Source organism: Artibeus jamaicensis, unplaced genomic scaffold (genome assembly GCF_021234435.1).
Source record: "Artibeus jamaicensis isolate MK-2021 breed Jamaican fruit bat unplaced genomic scaffold, CSHL_Jam_final contig_3182, whole genome shotgun sequence".
NCBI lineage: Eukaryota > Metazoa > Chordata > Mammalia > Chiroptera > Phyllostomidae > Artibeus > Artibeus jamaicensis.
The window spans coordinates 4829063-4844433 of NW_026521742.1; the positions used below are offsets into that span (position 1 = coordinate 4829063).

The 15371-nt window shown below is 55.2% G+C and overlaps 1 protein-coding gene and 1 non-coding gene across 2 annotated transcripts; one reads left to right on the plus strand and one right to left on the minus strand.

The window, feature by feature from the left end:
• Nucleotides 1-1597: 1597 nt before the first annotated feature.
• NCF1 (neutrophil cytosolic factor 1) lies at nt 1598-15170 on the minus strand. The gene is made up of 11 exons (XM_037135584.2): nt 14971-15170; nt 10235-10315; nt 8120-8195; nt 7811-7976; nt 6808-6863; nt 5459-5581; nt 4935-5042; nt 4026-4143; nt 2765-2872; nt 2078-2223; nt 1598-1879 (listed from the first exon to the last, which is right to left on the minus strand). Exons 1-11 carry the CDS (start codon nt 15040-15042, stop codon nt 1758-1760), a joined length of 1176 nt encoding a protein of 391 aa, XP_036991479.2. The 5' UTR covers nt 15043-15170; the 3' UTR covers nt 1598-1757.
• On the plus strand, nt 12655-12760 carry LOC119042042 (small nucleolar RNA U13). Its single transcript, XR_005081149.2, has one exon. It is a non-coding gene; the product is annotated as a small nucleolar RNA U13 (small nucleolar RNA).
• Nucleotides 15171-15371: the final 201 nt, after the last annotated feature.

The following is a 15371-nucleotide window of genomic DNA, read 5'->3' on the forward strand; positions in this document are numbered from 1 at the left end:
TCCCAGAGATGGGGAAGGGCTCAGCCCAGGAGCTGAGGCCTGGATTTGGTAGGTCCCTGTCAGCTCATGGGGCAGGGGTGGCCTGCGTGTGTCCCAAGGCCCTATATTCCTATCCAGGGTGGGCAGAGGAAAGAGCTGCTTACTCCTCCAACACAGGAAACAGACGTGGGGGCTGCAGAGGGCTCCGGAAGCTGTCCCACATCACACTCTGTCCTCTGAGTGTCCCTCAACCACAGCACTGAACCACAGGGCCAGAATAATGTGGTGGGTCCAGTAGGGCTTTGGAGTCAGAAAGAAGAAAGCCCAGCTCCTCCCAGCTCTGCTACCTACTTGCCCTGCCCCCCTCAACAACTCACCTACGTTTTCTGAGCCTTGGTTTTCTCATCCATAAAGTACCTACCTGATAGGACTGTTGCCAGAACTAGAGATGATGTAAAGAGCCCAGCACTATGCTTGGCCTCAAGAAAACTGGCTGTCCAGACAGTGCAGGCCTGACTCAGACCCTGGTGCCTACCACATGCCCACCCGGCAGCGTTCTAGTCCACTTCCCTGTGCATGGCAGAGGCCTGCAGGGGCGCCCTCCTGACCTCAGGCACACCCACCACCAGGGTCCTCCACACCAGCATGCTGTTGCGGGGCCAGCCCATCACCACCTCTGGGGAACTAGAAACAGAGAAAAACATGGGGGAAAGGGGTTTTACCTTGAAAAAAACTAAAAATTATGAAACTAAGTACTTTATCTTACACTGTGTTTAATTTTAAGTTATAATTACAACTGAATGAGCTAAAAGGTTGGGGTGCCTGTGGTTAATTTTTTCACAGCTTTGCATGACAGTCCCTAAAACTGGACTTTTCCAGCAAACAGGAGCCTGCAAAAAAAAAAAAAAAAAAAAAAAGCAAAAGAAGGGCCCGGTCGTTTTCTCAAGGCCTGTCTCCATTGTTGGATGATCACTTACCCTCTTGAAGAGCATCTGTCCCCTTCCCAATTTCCTCTGTCTCTAAGGGACCAGCCTTGCCTGCCCCCAGGTAGCCACTTTCCCACGGGAGGACAGCTCTTCATGTCACCTATGGCCTTTTGTTACAAGCTGCATCTCTGCAAGATTTGCAGCTCCAGTGTGCACCTTAGAGTCTTTGCATTTTGAGAAAGATCCACCAGCAAAATGTTTGAGGCCATAGGCTGGGGGTAATGCTGGGGTAAGTGATTAGGATCTGTTCATCTGAATATTTGCTTTCTGGGACGGCCTCCTAACTGCACAGGCTCTGGGTGAAGAATCAGAGATACCTCCTCCCTATACCTAAATTACAAAAATTTTTTGGTCAACTAAGGTGCACACAGGAAGTCACACTCTCCCCTGACCCCTTTGCTGTGTACTGTGTCCAACTTCATGACTGTTCTGCAGTGGAGCCAGAGTATGAGAAGGCAGCTGGGGTTCAGAAGTTCCTCTTGCGTTTGTGCTTACGCAAACATGATCTTGACCAAGGCCAGGTCAATGTGCAATCAGACCTCAGCTCTTGCAACTTCCCCCCTAACCTCAGCAGAGCTCACAACCATGTCTAATCGTAGCCCAACGTCCCTCGTGTCTCTGCAGAGCCTCTGTCCACTCCAAGTAACATTTATTGAGGGTGGAGGGTAGCTAGCTAGGGCGATGCCCAGAGCTGCCCTAAGCATCCAGACCGCAGACTCTAGTAACATATACAGGGATCCAGGCCAGAGGTGGCGGAGGGGCCAGAGCGTCACTGGGGGCGGTACCCGGGTCTCAGACGGCGGACGCCAGCTTCCGCTTCGTGCTGTCGCTGCAGCGGTTCAGGATGAGGTTTGCACTGGGCCTTGGGGGCACGGCCGGCTGCGGCTTCGGGCGCTGAGTCTCTGGCTCCTCAGCTGTCAGAAAGTGCGTCCGCGTAAGAGGCCCCGCCTCCCGTCCTCACCCCAATGCCCTCTTTGCCCTTCCGCCCCGCCCCAGCTGCCCCTCCAGCACTTACGCCGCGGGATTCCAGCGCTCGTTAGTACCGACCACGCTGGCCCCGCCCCCAGACTCCTCTCACCTTCTTGGCCCCGCCCCTCGGCTCCGGCACTTACCGAGCCGGCTCCCTGGGCTCTGCGGCCCCGGCCGCACCTGGCGGCGGCGCTGCTGCAAAAAGCGGACGCTGTTGCGCCGATAGGTGTCCTGGCTGAGGCGCTTTCGTGATTGCTGGTGGATGCTGTGCGCGTTGCGAATGGACGACCTGGGCCCAACGGGACAGGGACTTTGGTCATCGCCCGGGAGCCCCCGGCGCCCCGGAGCGGCCGCGTCCCTGCCCGTGGGGACTCGCATGGCCACCTCTGGGATCCAGCTACTGCCCCGAGGAAGTGGGGAGCGGCGGTGGGGGTTGGGGTGGGGAGGTCCGGCACGGCCTGACCGAGGCTGCCCTTCACCGGCGTGGGCTCTTACTGTGTCGCAGAGCCCAGCTCCATTTCCCACGCCTCTCACCAGCCTTCAGCCGGCCCCCTTCCCAGGAAGCCCTCCGGACTGCCTCAGGCCACAAAGACCATCCCCAAAGACTCTGGGCATCAACGCCTTCACCTCCACCTCACACCCCTGCTTTCCTACCACCCCGGTGTCAGTGCCACAGCGGGAGGTTGGGGAGGATGTCCTGACTCTTGACCCAGCGAGAGTGCTGCGTTCCCCGCCAGGCTCGGAGCTCCTACCCTGTCTCCCCAGCACCAGTTCCGCCAATCCAGGACCGACCGAGGGAACCCGTGGTACCCCCAGTCCCAAGGACTCACCTACGGGGCGGCGCCCCTCGGCTCTTGATCTGGCTTTGGGCTTGGGCTATGTCCTGCCCCGCCTTCTGCAGGTACATGGACGGGAAGTAGCCCGTGACGTCTTCTTTCCTGCAGCAGAAATAGAAGCCAGGGCAGTGGGGAGATCAGGGCTCCCTCTACACAGTTGGGGTAAGGCACCTGGGAGGTTGCAGACACCCAGCTGGCGAACACCAGACTCTGACCCTCTGGGCCTCAGTTTACTCATCTGTACAACACAGACCCTACCAGCTGTGATGCTGGGGGAGGAAATTAGGAAATCCAAACCTCCCCAGGGACGTGTGTTTGCCGTAAAACGTCTGCAAATACTGCATTTGTCAGTTTTTCTTTCGTGGGGATTGCCTTGTGTGTACTAAGACCTTTGCCCAACTCCACTCACCGAGTTCTCCTGTGCTTTCTTCCAAAAGCTGTTTAGGTTAGGGCTTTGTGCTTGGTAAAACCTGTGATCCAACCCAAATAAATGTGTATGGTGTGAAGTAGGGGTCTAGGTGGGGTTTTTCCTTCCATATGGATATCAAGTCATTGAAAAAACTTTTTTTTTTTTCATTCTCATGGTTGCATTTGGGACTGAAAAAAAACTTTTCAATACAAAATCCACTCAGTAAAACTCTGATTCTTCTTGGCTAGTGGAAGAATCACAAGCAGACTCTCAGGGGTGCATGATAGGGGTTAACAAGTGTGAGTCTAAAAGGCTGAGAAATCCTGTCTCAAAGCCTCCAGCCCGGAGCCATGCTGGATGGCTGTTGTGGCCACAGTTCACTGGGGTCGTGCACCAGCCTGTGACCCAAGGGTCTGTAAGCACTGTGCAGGGACCTGGGGAGGCCCAGTGGCTCTAGGAAACTGTCTCTGCTTTCCCAAAACTAGGGGGGAAATGAGCAGCAAAAGATTTAACAGGAAAAAATGGATGAAGGGTCTATTCTACCAGTTATCGAACATAATAATTAATACAAAACTTAGCTGTGTTGCTGGACAAGGGATAATAGATGGTTGGTCAGGGTAAGTGACCCCAAGTCACAAAGGAAAAATGCACCTACTCTGACAAGGACACTGAACCCAAAACAGGAAGGATGGGATTGCCACTTGCCTACTACCACAATGGACACTGAACTCAGAGAGGAACTCACCCCGCGTCACACGGCCAAGTCAGCAGTAAGTCAGCCCAGACCCCAAACAGGCCCTGCCCGGGGCCGGGGCTGGTGCCATGGCAGGAGGCCTGCTCTCCTACCTGATCACCCACCAGCCGTCCAAGAGCTTATGAATGACCTCGATGGTTTCACCCTCCTGGAGGGACAGCTCATCCTCCATTGCAGCAGTGTAGGCTTTGATGGTGACATAGGGCTCACCTGGTCCACAGTGAGGGGGAGGGGCATGGTGTGAGGATCTGCCCAGCACAGGACTCAGCAGCCCTCCTCTCCTCTCTGGTCCTGGGGCTTCCTCCAACCCATCCTTCTGCAGGCTCCTCCCGGCCTCTTGTGGGGCATCCTGGAGTCCTGCCCTCCGGACCCAGTCCCGCCCACCACAGACCACACCAGGGGCCAGGAGCTCCCATGACTTCAAAGCCTTGGTCAGGCCCCAGCACAGAGGTGTGGCCCCGAAGGAAGTGTGAGGGTGGAGCACCTGTCTACTGACTCCAGCCAACGGTGGGCATGTGGGGCGGCGGCCCAGCTGGGCACAGCTTTTCCAGTTTTTGAGGAGGACCCACAAATCCACATGAGATTGTGAAACCTTTCCATTTTAAAATATGGGGAACTAGTTCTAACTTTCTTCAAACTCTACTGAAGCCCCATTCGGTCTGGGGGCTGCCAGTTTTTTCCTCTAGTCAGCAATGATGCCCTCCTCCTTCAGGCAGCCCTCCTTCCTGAGCCTCGGGTCTATTCACCTTTCAGGTTCCCTTTGGACCTAGCCCCAGTCAACTGCCACCCAGCATCCCAGGCTGACCTCATCATCCCCACCTCATTCCTCTTCCTGGTTCCCTCCCCTGACCACCTCCTACCACGGCTCCCAAGCCAAACGGTGGGGTCTCAGCTCTGACCCCCCTTCTGCCAGCCCCCATGATGTCCAACCCCAAAGCAGTAACTTCTGGCTTCTCAATATCCCCAGGTTCCTCCCACTCCTTCCTCCCACACCCCTGTACCTGCATAGTTGGGCTCTGGGTCCTCGGCCTCGTCGGGACTGTCCAGGGGCTCCAAGTAGGAGGCTGGGACCCAGCCTCGCTTTGTCTTCATTTGGCAGAACCACCAGCCTGTGCCCAGGGTGTGAGGCAGTAAGTCAGGTCGGGCCTGGCAGCCTTCCTCAGCCACAGGGTGGTGAAGACACTCAGACACACAGACATCCAACACTTACATTCAGAAATGTCACCTTCACCACACTCCATCATACACACACATAACACACAGAGTCACAGAATCAGAATTTGGAACCCGCTTCACACACACGATGAGGAGCTGGCCCGCCCGCCCAGATGCGGCCCCCAGAGATGCGCGGCGAAGCCTGCCTGTGTGCAGATGCCCACAGCGGCCCCAGAGCGCACGCTCAGAGACAGGGAGATCACGGTGTGGGGAGGACAGCCAGGGCCCCAGGGCGGAGCCTTGGTGGGGGGCCTGTGACCGTGGGCCCAAGCAGCAGGGGAAGAAGGTCCGCGCAGGACAGGAGACTGACCGCTCTCGCCCTTCTCCACGACTTCTACCACATCGCCCATGGCCAGAGCCATCTCAGAGCCCGATCTCTTCTCGTAGTCAGCAATGGCCCGGTACGTTTGCAGGATGATGGGGCCCGTGATGTCTGGGCAGAGGGAGCACAGGGTGAGTGGGTGCTTTGTGGGGGGGGGGCCTCCTGGCCTCCCTGTGATCCCTTGTGGGGCCATCAGAACTGGCGCTGGTGTCCCATCCACCCAGCTCCAGGCGGATGCTACAGGTGTATGTGCCCTGCAAGCTGGAAGGCAGCAGAGACCAGCTGCGCAGCCCTGCATTTAGTGAGCACCTAGTGTGTTCTAGTCACACACTTTACACACGTTCTCGCTCTCATTTCATGATGTTAGTGAGCAGTCCCCCTCACTTTCAGCGTGCGCACAAATCACCCCGGGTTCAAACTGAAATGGATCTCTGATTCTACAGGTCTGCAGTGAGACCACAGGGCCTGCACCTTCCACCAGCCCCGAGACGAGGCAGCTGCTGGTTCTGTGTTACGGGCTGAACTGTACCCCGACACCCCAAATTCTCACACTGAAGCCCTAACCCCCACTACTCTGGAATCTGACTGGATTTGGAGTCAGAGTCTTTGAGGAGGTGACTAAGGTTAAATGAAGTCATAAAAGTGGAGCCCTGATCTAATACGGTTGGTGTCCTTATAAGAAGAAGAAGAGCCCCGGCTGGTGTGGCTCAGTGGATTGAGTGCCGGCCTGTGAACCAAAGGGTCGCCAGTTTGATTCCCAGTCAGGGCACATGCCTGGACTGTAGGTCAGGCCCCCAGTGGGGGACACATGAGAGGCAACCACACATTGATATTTCTCTCCCTCTTTCTCCCTCCCTCCCCTCTCTCTAAAAATAAAGAAATGAAATCTTTAAAAAGAAGAAGAGAACCCGGGTGTGTGTGCGGAGGAAAGGCCACGTGAGGACACGGCGAGAAGGCAGCCGGCTGCGAGCCCGGGAGAGAGGCCTCAGCGGACACCACCCTCACGCCTGGACCTCAGACTTCCAGCCTCCAGGACTGGGAGAGATAAATGTTTGTTTTTCAAACCACCTAGACGGTGGTACTGTTATGGCAGCCAGAGCTGGATAAGACAGAGCTGTGTCACTCCCGAAGGCCACCTTTGCCCCTGAACCTGTTCATTCATTCAGCCACCACGTCCCCCAGCACGTGCTGGGCTCTGCAGCCACGGAGGCGAGGGGAGTGCCTTCACCACAGCTCTTACCTCCTGCTCTTTGCCCTGTACACCCTGAGCTCAGGTCCCTGACCAGGTCAACAGTCCCCCTGGGGTGACCTGCACTGGCTGCCCCTGGCCCTCTCACCTGCAACATTAGTCTTGCCGTCTTTAGGTACCAGGTATGTCTCTGGCTTTTTCACCCTGCAAGAGAGAACAGTCTGGGTTAGATGCTCAGCTTCGCACTGGGACATGGGATGTTCCCGGTGGACCTACAGAACTTCCGACAAGAGAAAGGAATGTGGGAAGGAGGCCACTGCAGAGAGAAGGGGCATCAGGGGTTATGGGGTGGTTGTCTTGCCGGCCTGATGTGGGGACCCCAAGGGAAGGCATCAGCTGTAAAGACAGCGAGGGCCTCCTGCCCTGGCACCCTGGTTCTGGAAGAGGCTCTTGTCAGCTCCTGGCCAGCTCCCTTCTTCTGGAGCCTGGACAGAGCGGCCAACAGGGGGGTGGGGCCTGCCTCTGGGGCCAGAGCCAGTGGGAGCTGCCCTTCCTGCATCCAGGGTGAGTTCAGGAGCACTGGCTGGAGCAGTGGTCTGTGGTCGCCCTGTCCTCCGGTCACCCCACACTCAGTGACCAGAAAGAGACCTTCCCAGCCTGTCCCCCTGAGATCTCAGCCTCTCAGGTGACTTCCATGCAGGGCCCTGAGGCCAGGAGACCCCAGGGGCAGGGGCAAGCAGAGAATGAGGTGACAAAAGGGAGCCAGGGGCCTGAGAGGTGTGCAGCAGTCAGCACAGGCCACCGGGGCCTCACACCCTCTGGCACTTTGCCATCTGTGAGCGCACCACACGGATAAAGGGCTTTCAGAAGGCTTTGGGGACCCCCTCCCCCCAACCCATGCCTCCTGTGGCCACGCCACTCGGAGGTGGCTGAGCAGAGACTTGGAAAGGATGCTCAATAGTTAGAGGTCACACGGGCCAGAGTTGGAATCTTGCCTCCTTCTCTTTCTGGCTGTGTGCCTTTGGGCAAGTTGCTTCCCCTCTCTGAGCTTCAGCCTCCTCATCTGTAACATGGGCAAAGTCCCGCCCCCGACTCGGGGAACCATCCCTCATCCTCTCCCACCTGCCTCAGACCAGGGCAAGGTCACTCACTGGCTGTCCGTGGGGAGCTTGAGGTCGTCGGGGCGCACCTTGAAGAACTCAAGGAGGTGCGGGCAGCGGGAGATCTTGACCGGCAGGCCCATGAGCGTATTGCAGTACTCGGTGAGTGTGCCCTGGCGGCTCTCCGTGGTCCGCTGCCCATCAAACCACTTTGGTGCTGACCAGACCAGGAAGAGGGGCCAGAGAAACGGTGAGCACATTTCTTGAGGTCAAGTCCAAGAAGACGTAGGGGAGGAGGGGGGAGCTTGGAGGGCAGGTGAGGAGAGCCAGACAACCCGCCCCGGTGACGCAGCCCCTCACCTGGCAGGTGGGGGATGATTCTGTTCTCCGAGTTGATGTCCCCCGCCTCAATAGGAAACATTTCCTTCAAAGTTTTCTAGACAGGATAAAAGACATGAAAGAGTATTTTTCATTACAACACTAAAACACACGGGAAACGACCCAAATACCCTCCTGATCGGTCACACTACAAACTTCCGCTGGCAGTCCTCTCTTTCTCCCCCACCTGCTCCAATCCAGCCACCAGCAAACGCTTGCAGTTCTACTCCAGGTATCTGTCCAGAACCTGACCCTCCCCACTACCCCCACTGCCACCACCTTGGTCTGAGCTTCCATGACATGAGGCCTGGGTTTTACTACCTTATGTCATTCCCTGCTTCTACCTAGTCTGTCCTCAATCCAGCCCCCAGAGGGATTCTCTTAAAACCTAAGTTGGACCCTGTCCCTCCCTGCCTCTCAGCTCACTAGGAATGGAAGCCGAAAGCCTCACCTCGGTCAGCAAGGCCCCACCAGACCTGGCCCAGCCCCCCTCACTCACCCCTTCTGCCCCCTCTCCCCCTTGCATACCTCAGGCCCACTCCTGCCCCAGGGCCTTTGCACTTGCTGTTCCCATTCTTTCTCCACATGTGTCAACGGTGCCCTCTCTCCTTCCCCTTCTTCATGTCTTTGCTCAGATATAACCCCCTCATTTAAGCCTTATCCTCGACAACTGTCTCTCCTTCCCTACCCAGTCCTCCCTCCCCCGCCTTGTTTTATTTTTTTCCATAGTTCTAATGACCATCTAACATGCTACACGAGTTACTTATTTTTGTGGCCTGCCATCCTGAGTTCTCCACTAGAACTTAAGGTCTACAAGGGCAGGCAAGGCTTTGCACCCATCACCTTCAGTAGTGTTTCCTGCTCACCGAGTAGAGCACGCCTGGCGCTTCATGCTCAATAAATACTTGTTGGATGAATGAGTGAGTCCACCAATTAATAAAAGAGGCTAATCCTACAATGAAGTAACTCAGAACAGTTGAAAGAGGTGAGATGGAGCCGCACACCTAGCGGCAAGGACAGGTTTCCAAAACGTGGCCTCGGAAGCCAGTGGCCTTCTGACGACTTTTACCCAGATGACAGAAAATGCATCCCCAATGCCACGCACACACGGTTCCAGAGCTGTGCGCATGCGCAGCAGCCCTGGGCTGGAGCCGGGATGAGGTTTGGGACACAGGGAGCCTGCCACTTCTTTGGTAACATTGTATTTCCCTGACCTAAAAGCGCCTCGCAGTGAACGGCCCAGTGACCTCAGTTGTGAGGACAGGGGCTGGGTGTGTCTGGGGCCAGTTAGTTTTCTTCACATTTATCTGCATTTTGCTTTAAATTTTTCTCACAAGAGAAATTCAGGAAGCCACAAAGTCAGGACTCCCTCCCTGGATAAGGAGGGCCCCGAACATGGAGTGGGCTCTTGGGAGACCCATCTGGCTTTTGTGGCCCCTCCACCCACCGGCTGAGCTCCGCACACCTTGAGCCCCAGTGACCGCCCTAGTTCTTTCCAACCAGGCTCCAGTGTGGGACCCCATGGCGTTTCGGAGCCTGTGGGATTCGCTCACGCAAAGCTTGGCGACAGCGGGCGCGCACACGGAGGAGCGCCCAGTTTGTTGGGTGTCAGGCTTCTCAACCCTCTTTCTGACCCACCAGCAGCCTCATCAGGCCACTGACCGTGAGTGAAAGTGCGAGCCCCTGGGAGGATGGCCGCAGTGCTGGCACTGGCCGGCCAGCCCCCTGCAGGGACAGAGCGTGTCCCTACAAAAGGCCCCTTGGAGCTCCTGTCAAACGGGCGCAGAGTGTCTGTGTGGGAAGGTGAAAACGTTTTGGAGATGGGTGGTCGTGACTGTCACTCGACATGGTGAGTATATTTAATGCGCTGAAAAGGGTTCGAATGGTACATTTATGTTATGCATATTTTACCACAATAAAAAATATATTAGTAAAATGTTTCTTCAAGATAAAAAAATGCCCCCGTAACTGTGGGCTGGTGCTGGCAGACCCCAGACCCCTCATTCCCAGCTAGCACCTGGGTCACTAACCCCCACCAAAGGCAGAGAGCTGGGGCTGGGTGGGGGCCCCGTCCCTGCCCCTGCCACCAGCACTCACGTGGAACTCATAGATCTCCGTGAAACGCCGGTAGACCACCTTCTCAGACAGGTCCTGCCACTTCACCAGGAACATGTACACCTGCGGGGGGAGGCCAGTTCAGCGTCCAAGGGCCTTGCCGTGCACCTGGGCTGCGCGCCCCCCCACCCGGTGGGAGCCCGAAGGACCAGGGTTGGGGCGCTCTCTAGGGCAACCTGGGCGGTAGAAAGGACACCAACCGCGTGGACCCCGGAGCTGTCACTCTCCAGCTGTAGGGCCCGGGACAAGGCGACCAGCCTCTCCCATATTTGCTCAAACTCCTGGCCTGTCCTTGGGGATAAACGCAGGCCCTCCCCCAGGACCGGTGTGACAGTTACAGGAGAGGAGTTGCAGACAGGCCTGGGCCCCGCAACGTGAGGACTCAGTAGGGTGTCGTGTAGCTCCATGTACGAGGGGGACCCCAAAACCGGAATTCATTTATAATAAGTTGTGTATTTATTGGTACATGCTTAAACTTCAGACACCTTCAAAGTACTCTCCATTTGAAGCAATACACCTATGGAGATGTTTTTCCACTGTTCAAAACCGGTTTTGAACTCATTGATTTTGTTGCCTTTTAATGCTTCTGCCATTTTTCTTGTTTCACCTCTTCCACATAGGCAAAATGTTTCCCTCTGAGGACTTTTTTAATCCAGGGAAACAAAACCAAGTTGCTCAGGTGAAATCAGGTGAATAGGGAGGGGCACAGAGGTGATGCTTATTTTGGTCAAAAACTGCCCAGCACTCAGCGTGGTGTGGGCAGGTGTGCTTGTAGACCACCCATCATGAAATGGGCAAATGCACTGAAAGAGTTCAAAAATTTTTTCACTTAAGTTGAATGCAGCCTCTCACAACACCACCAGCTGGCACACTGTTACAGATGGGTTACCAGAACACTCACCTAGTGGATAGAGCCTGTACTACAAAGAGCCAGCCCTCCAAAAGATAATTCCAGTTTTTTAGGTCCCCCTCCATATGTATATATGTACACAAAAATAAGTATATGTATATATACTATATACGTACGTATACATACATGCACTTATTTTCATAAAGAGGAATACAAAAAAGATGAACCAGAATGAGTCTTTGAGTATATTTTTATAAAGTTTTGATGTCTGATAACATGTGGATAGCTTACATATTTAAAAATAAAATTAAATCAAGAAGGAGGGGCACAGGTCCAAGAGGTCTAGAGGCAGTACAGGAAGATGTTAAACTTACCTCTTCCCATGAACACATTGAATTTACACCTACAGATAGAGCGATTTCCCAAAGGAAAGCGGGGGTCACTGAGCAGCTTCTGCACAGCAAATGACAGAGCACACGAAGAAAAGGAAGTGAGTGCAGGAGACGAGCAGGTTGTGGGCAACCCACCCAACACACACCCTGCAGTCGCCTGCCCCTGGGCACAGCTGAAAAACAGTGGTCTAAAAGGACCGGAAGGAAATCTATTTACTAACCCTAGAGCATTTGCCAAGTGGCGCAGGAAGTGGGGAACTCTCTAGGGTTGTAGGCGACAGAGTGCCATTTGGGCCCCCACTTCTTGATCCAGGTGCTCTAGCTGCAGGCCAAGGCTGTCCCGGTGCACCCCAGGCCCCCAGCAGCTCTGCTGCCTGTCCCCAGCGACCTGCTGCCGCTGGCCGGCTCCAGCTCCTCCTTCCAGCCGGCCTGTCAGGGCAGCCCTGTGCTGCTGGCCTCCGGGCAGCTTCACACCTGCCCTAGCTACAGTTTCTGCCCAGCTGTGGTTTGTCCCCTGGGCTTGCTGTAGACCAAGCCCACTTCAGCTACAGTCCCTGCAGGGGCTCACACCAACTTCAGCTCCAGGCCCTGGCTCAGCTTACCCCCCAGGGCCTAACTAAAGCCTGAGCCCACTCCAGCTACAACTCCTCCCTCCCTGCCAAGCCAGTGCCGGTGCAGCTCGCCCCAGTGACTTCCCTTGGCCTGTGCCCACTCCTTCTACAGCTCCAGGCCCCAGTAAAGCTCGCAGCCAGGACTCCCTTAGGCCCACGAACACTCCAGCTCCAGCTGGCCCGCCACAGATGCCTGGCCACACAGTCAACAAAACGGCAGCTCCTACACGAGGTCGCTCCTTCAAGACCAGGAGAAATTGCTGTTTCGCCCAACTCACAGAAACGAACACAGAGAGACAGCCGAAATGAGCAGACAGAAACGTCTTCCAAGTGAAAGACCAAGACAAAACCCCAGAAAAAGAACTAAATGAAACAGAGACAAGCAATCCATCAGACAAAGAGTTCAAATATTAGTTATAGGGATGGTCAATGACCTCAGCAGAAAAATAGATGAACTCACTGAGAAATGTAATAAAGACATAGAAACCACAAAAAAGAACCAGTCAGAAGTGAAGAATATAGTAACTGAAGTGAAGAATACATTAGAAGATCCTTCTGTAGTTCATAAACGTGATGATTAGGTGTTCATGCTTTTGTGTGTGAGATGTGCCTCCCATAAACCTTGTTACAACATCGGCACATTACCTGTCTGACATAAAAAATAAATAAAAAGAAAAAGAAAAGAAAAAAATACATTAGAAGAAATCAACAACAAATTAGTTGATGCAGAATAATGAGTCAGCACACTGGAAGACAAGGAGGTGGAAATTACCATTTCAGAACAGCAAAAAGAATAAAGAATTTTTTTAATGAGGGTAGTTTAAAGGACCTCTTGGACAATATCAAGTATACTAACATTTGAATCACAGGGGGCCCAGAAGACGGAGAGAGAGAGAGAAAGAAAGAGATAGAAAACCTATTTAGAGACATGATAGCAGAAAACTTCCCCAACCTGGTGAAGGAAGCAGACACCCAGGTCCAGGAAGCCCAGAGGGGCCCACACAAGGGGAGCCCACAGAGCCTGCACCAAGGCACAGTCGGAGTAAAAATGCCAAAGGTTAAGTCAACAGGGTTTTTCTTTACCTTCAACATTGGAAACAAACAGAAACAAATCTACCAGTATATCAAATGGGTAACAACCATATTAAAGAGAAATGAAAAAGAAAGAATCCAAGTACCTTTTAGCTACAGTACTTCTACTCCCTCAGTCTGAAGATAAAAGGACCAGAAAAACTGCAAAGAAACCTTCAGTTGGACTTAATATGTTAGCAGGTTTATTAATAGCAGTGCAGGTGTAGTAATTCTGAAACAAGTTGGTATGTATTGTAGAACTGAGCAATGGAGTAAATATACTGATTTTGTTGGGAGCCAGGCTTCCTGGGTGAGAGAAAGGAACTACAAATATAGAACGGCGAGAGGAAAGAATGATATGAAGTGGCAATTTTCCCCAGTGTGTCTCCTGGAAAGACTCTAGCACTCCTAGCTCCCAGATTGGGGTTCTAATATCACTCCCCACTAAAAAGGATCAGGAGGCTAAGCCTGGACCATCTTGTGCCAGAAGTAAGAATGTGCTCAAAGAATGGCAGGCACAGAAGCCAGCTTGAAGGAGCTCCCACTGGCCAAGTCTGGGAGCGACCTGAGCATCAAAACAACTCATGGTTGTAATGGATTATAACTCATTGAATAGTCAGAACCCATGGGTCCTTATTGACAAAAGTAAATAAGGGAGAAGGAAAGACCCTGCAGTAAAATGTTAAGTACTAAATGCAGGTTAGAGTTTAAAAATCACTATCTCAGCCCTGGCCAGTGTGGCTCAGGTGGTTGGGTGCCCATAAACCAAAAGGGCACAGAAAGGATGTCTGGTAGGTTCAGTCGTGGGTCGGGACACATGCCTGGGTCACAGGTTCCTTCCCAGTCAGGGCGTGCCTGAGAGGCAACCCACCCACTGATGTCTCTCTCTCACACATCGATGTTTTTCTCCCTCTCTCTCTCTAAAATCAACGAGCCCAAATGGAGGGACGGTCGACGAAATAACTGGTCCCTTCTTTTCCAAACGTCCCACTCGAGAGGGCGAGGAGAGATGGGACTGACCGGGACGAAGGAAGGCTGGAGAGACGCGACGACTGAAATGCAGCAGGTGGTCCCGGGCTGGACCCTGGACCTGAAACACTCTCACCGCGGAGGACGAGCGGGACGAGGGGCGACATCTGAGTGATGTGTGCGGGTGGACAGCAGCGTGTTCTCAGTGCGAGTTTCCGCGTTTTGACACGTTTGCGTCGCAGTAATGCAAGAGAATGTCACTGGTTTTTAACAAATTCCTCAGTATTTAGAGGTTAAGAAACAGCCTCTCCAATTGGGTCTCAAATGTTTCCGAAGATTTATGTTCAGAGAGAGAAGGTTTGAGGGAAGAAAGGGGAGGGAGAGGGAAAGGGAAAGCGGAAGGGAAAGCGGAAGCGGAAGCGGAAGGGAGGAGGGAGGGTGGAGACCTCCCCGGTCTCGCTCTGGGCCTGGGGGCACCGCGCTGCGCTGCCGCGTCCGGGCGGACACGTCCCCGGCCCCCGGGTGCTGTCATCCTGCCGGAAGGGAATCGACCCTCAGGTACCTGACCCCGCGGGTGGCTGAGGGGTCGGAGAGCCCGCCGCCCTCCCCCACCGCTCCCTCCGGGAGCGCCACTCCCCAAGAGCTGGGCTGGTCCGGGAGGGCTGCCCGGAGGGCGCGGAAAGGGGCCTCCGGGCAGGGGCCGAGTCTGCGGAGCCTGGGGCCGGCGGGCTGAGGCCGCCCGGGGAGCCGGCGTCTCGGGCGGGGGCCCGGGGGGCGGCGCGGCGTGGCTCCCGCGCGCGCGGGCGGGGCGCTGCCGCTACTCACGTAGTGCTGGCTGGGGACGAAGCGCTTCTCGAAGCCCAGGAGCACGATGTGGCGGATGAAGGCGTCCTCCATGGCGGGGCTGCGTGCGGCCTCACTGCTCGGGGCGCCCCCGGGCTGGGCCTTAAAAGGGCGCGAAAGAGGAAGTCGCTGCTCGGGACGCGGAGAGCGGTAGGGGGCGGGAGGGCTTCCTTCTTCTTTCGGCCGCTGGGACTCCGCGGCCCCCACCACGTGGACGCGGACGGCCACGCGCACGCGTGTGTGCCAGGGCGACCTGGCGCCCCCCACGAGGCCTCGCGGGCCGGGGGGTCCCCCGCCCCCCTCTCCTCGCGCCGCCCCACCCCGCGCCGCCTGCGCTTCTGCCCCCGGAACGCGGCCGCCTCGGGGCCTTCGCGCGCCGCCCG

What these genes read in the sequence shown, in the direction of transcription:
- NCF1 (XM_037135584.2), bottom strand. Translation starts at nt 15,042, where the DNA reads ATGGAGGACGCCTTCATCCGCCACATCGTGCTCCTGGGCTTCGAGAAG. An exon ending in TCGTCCCCAGCCAGCACTAC is followed by an intron (nt 10,316 to 14,970) that starts GTGAGTAGCGGC and finishes CTCCCCCCGCAG; the next exon opens with GTGTACATGTTCCTGGTGAA. An exon ending in GACGGCTGGTGGGTGATCAG is followed by an intron (nt 2,873 to 4,025) that starts GTAGGAGAGCAG and finishes TTTCTGCTGCAG; the next exon opens with GAAAGAAGACGTCACGGGCT.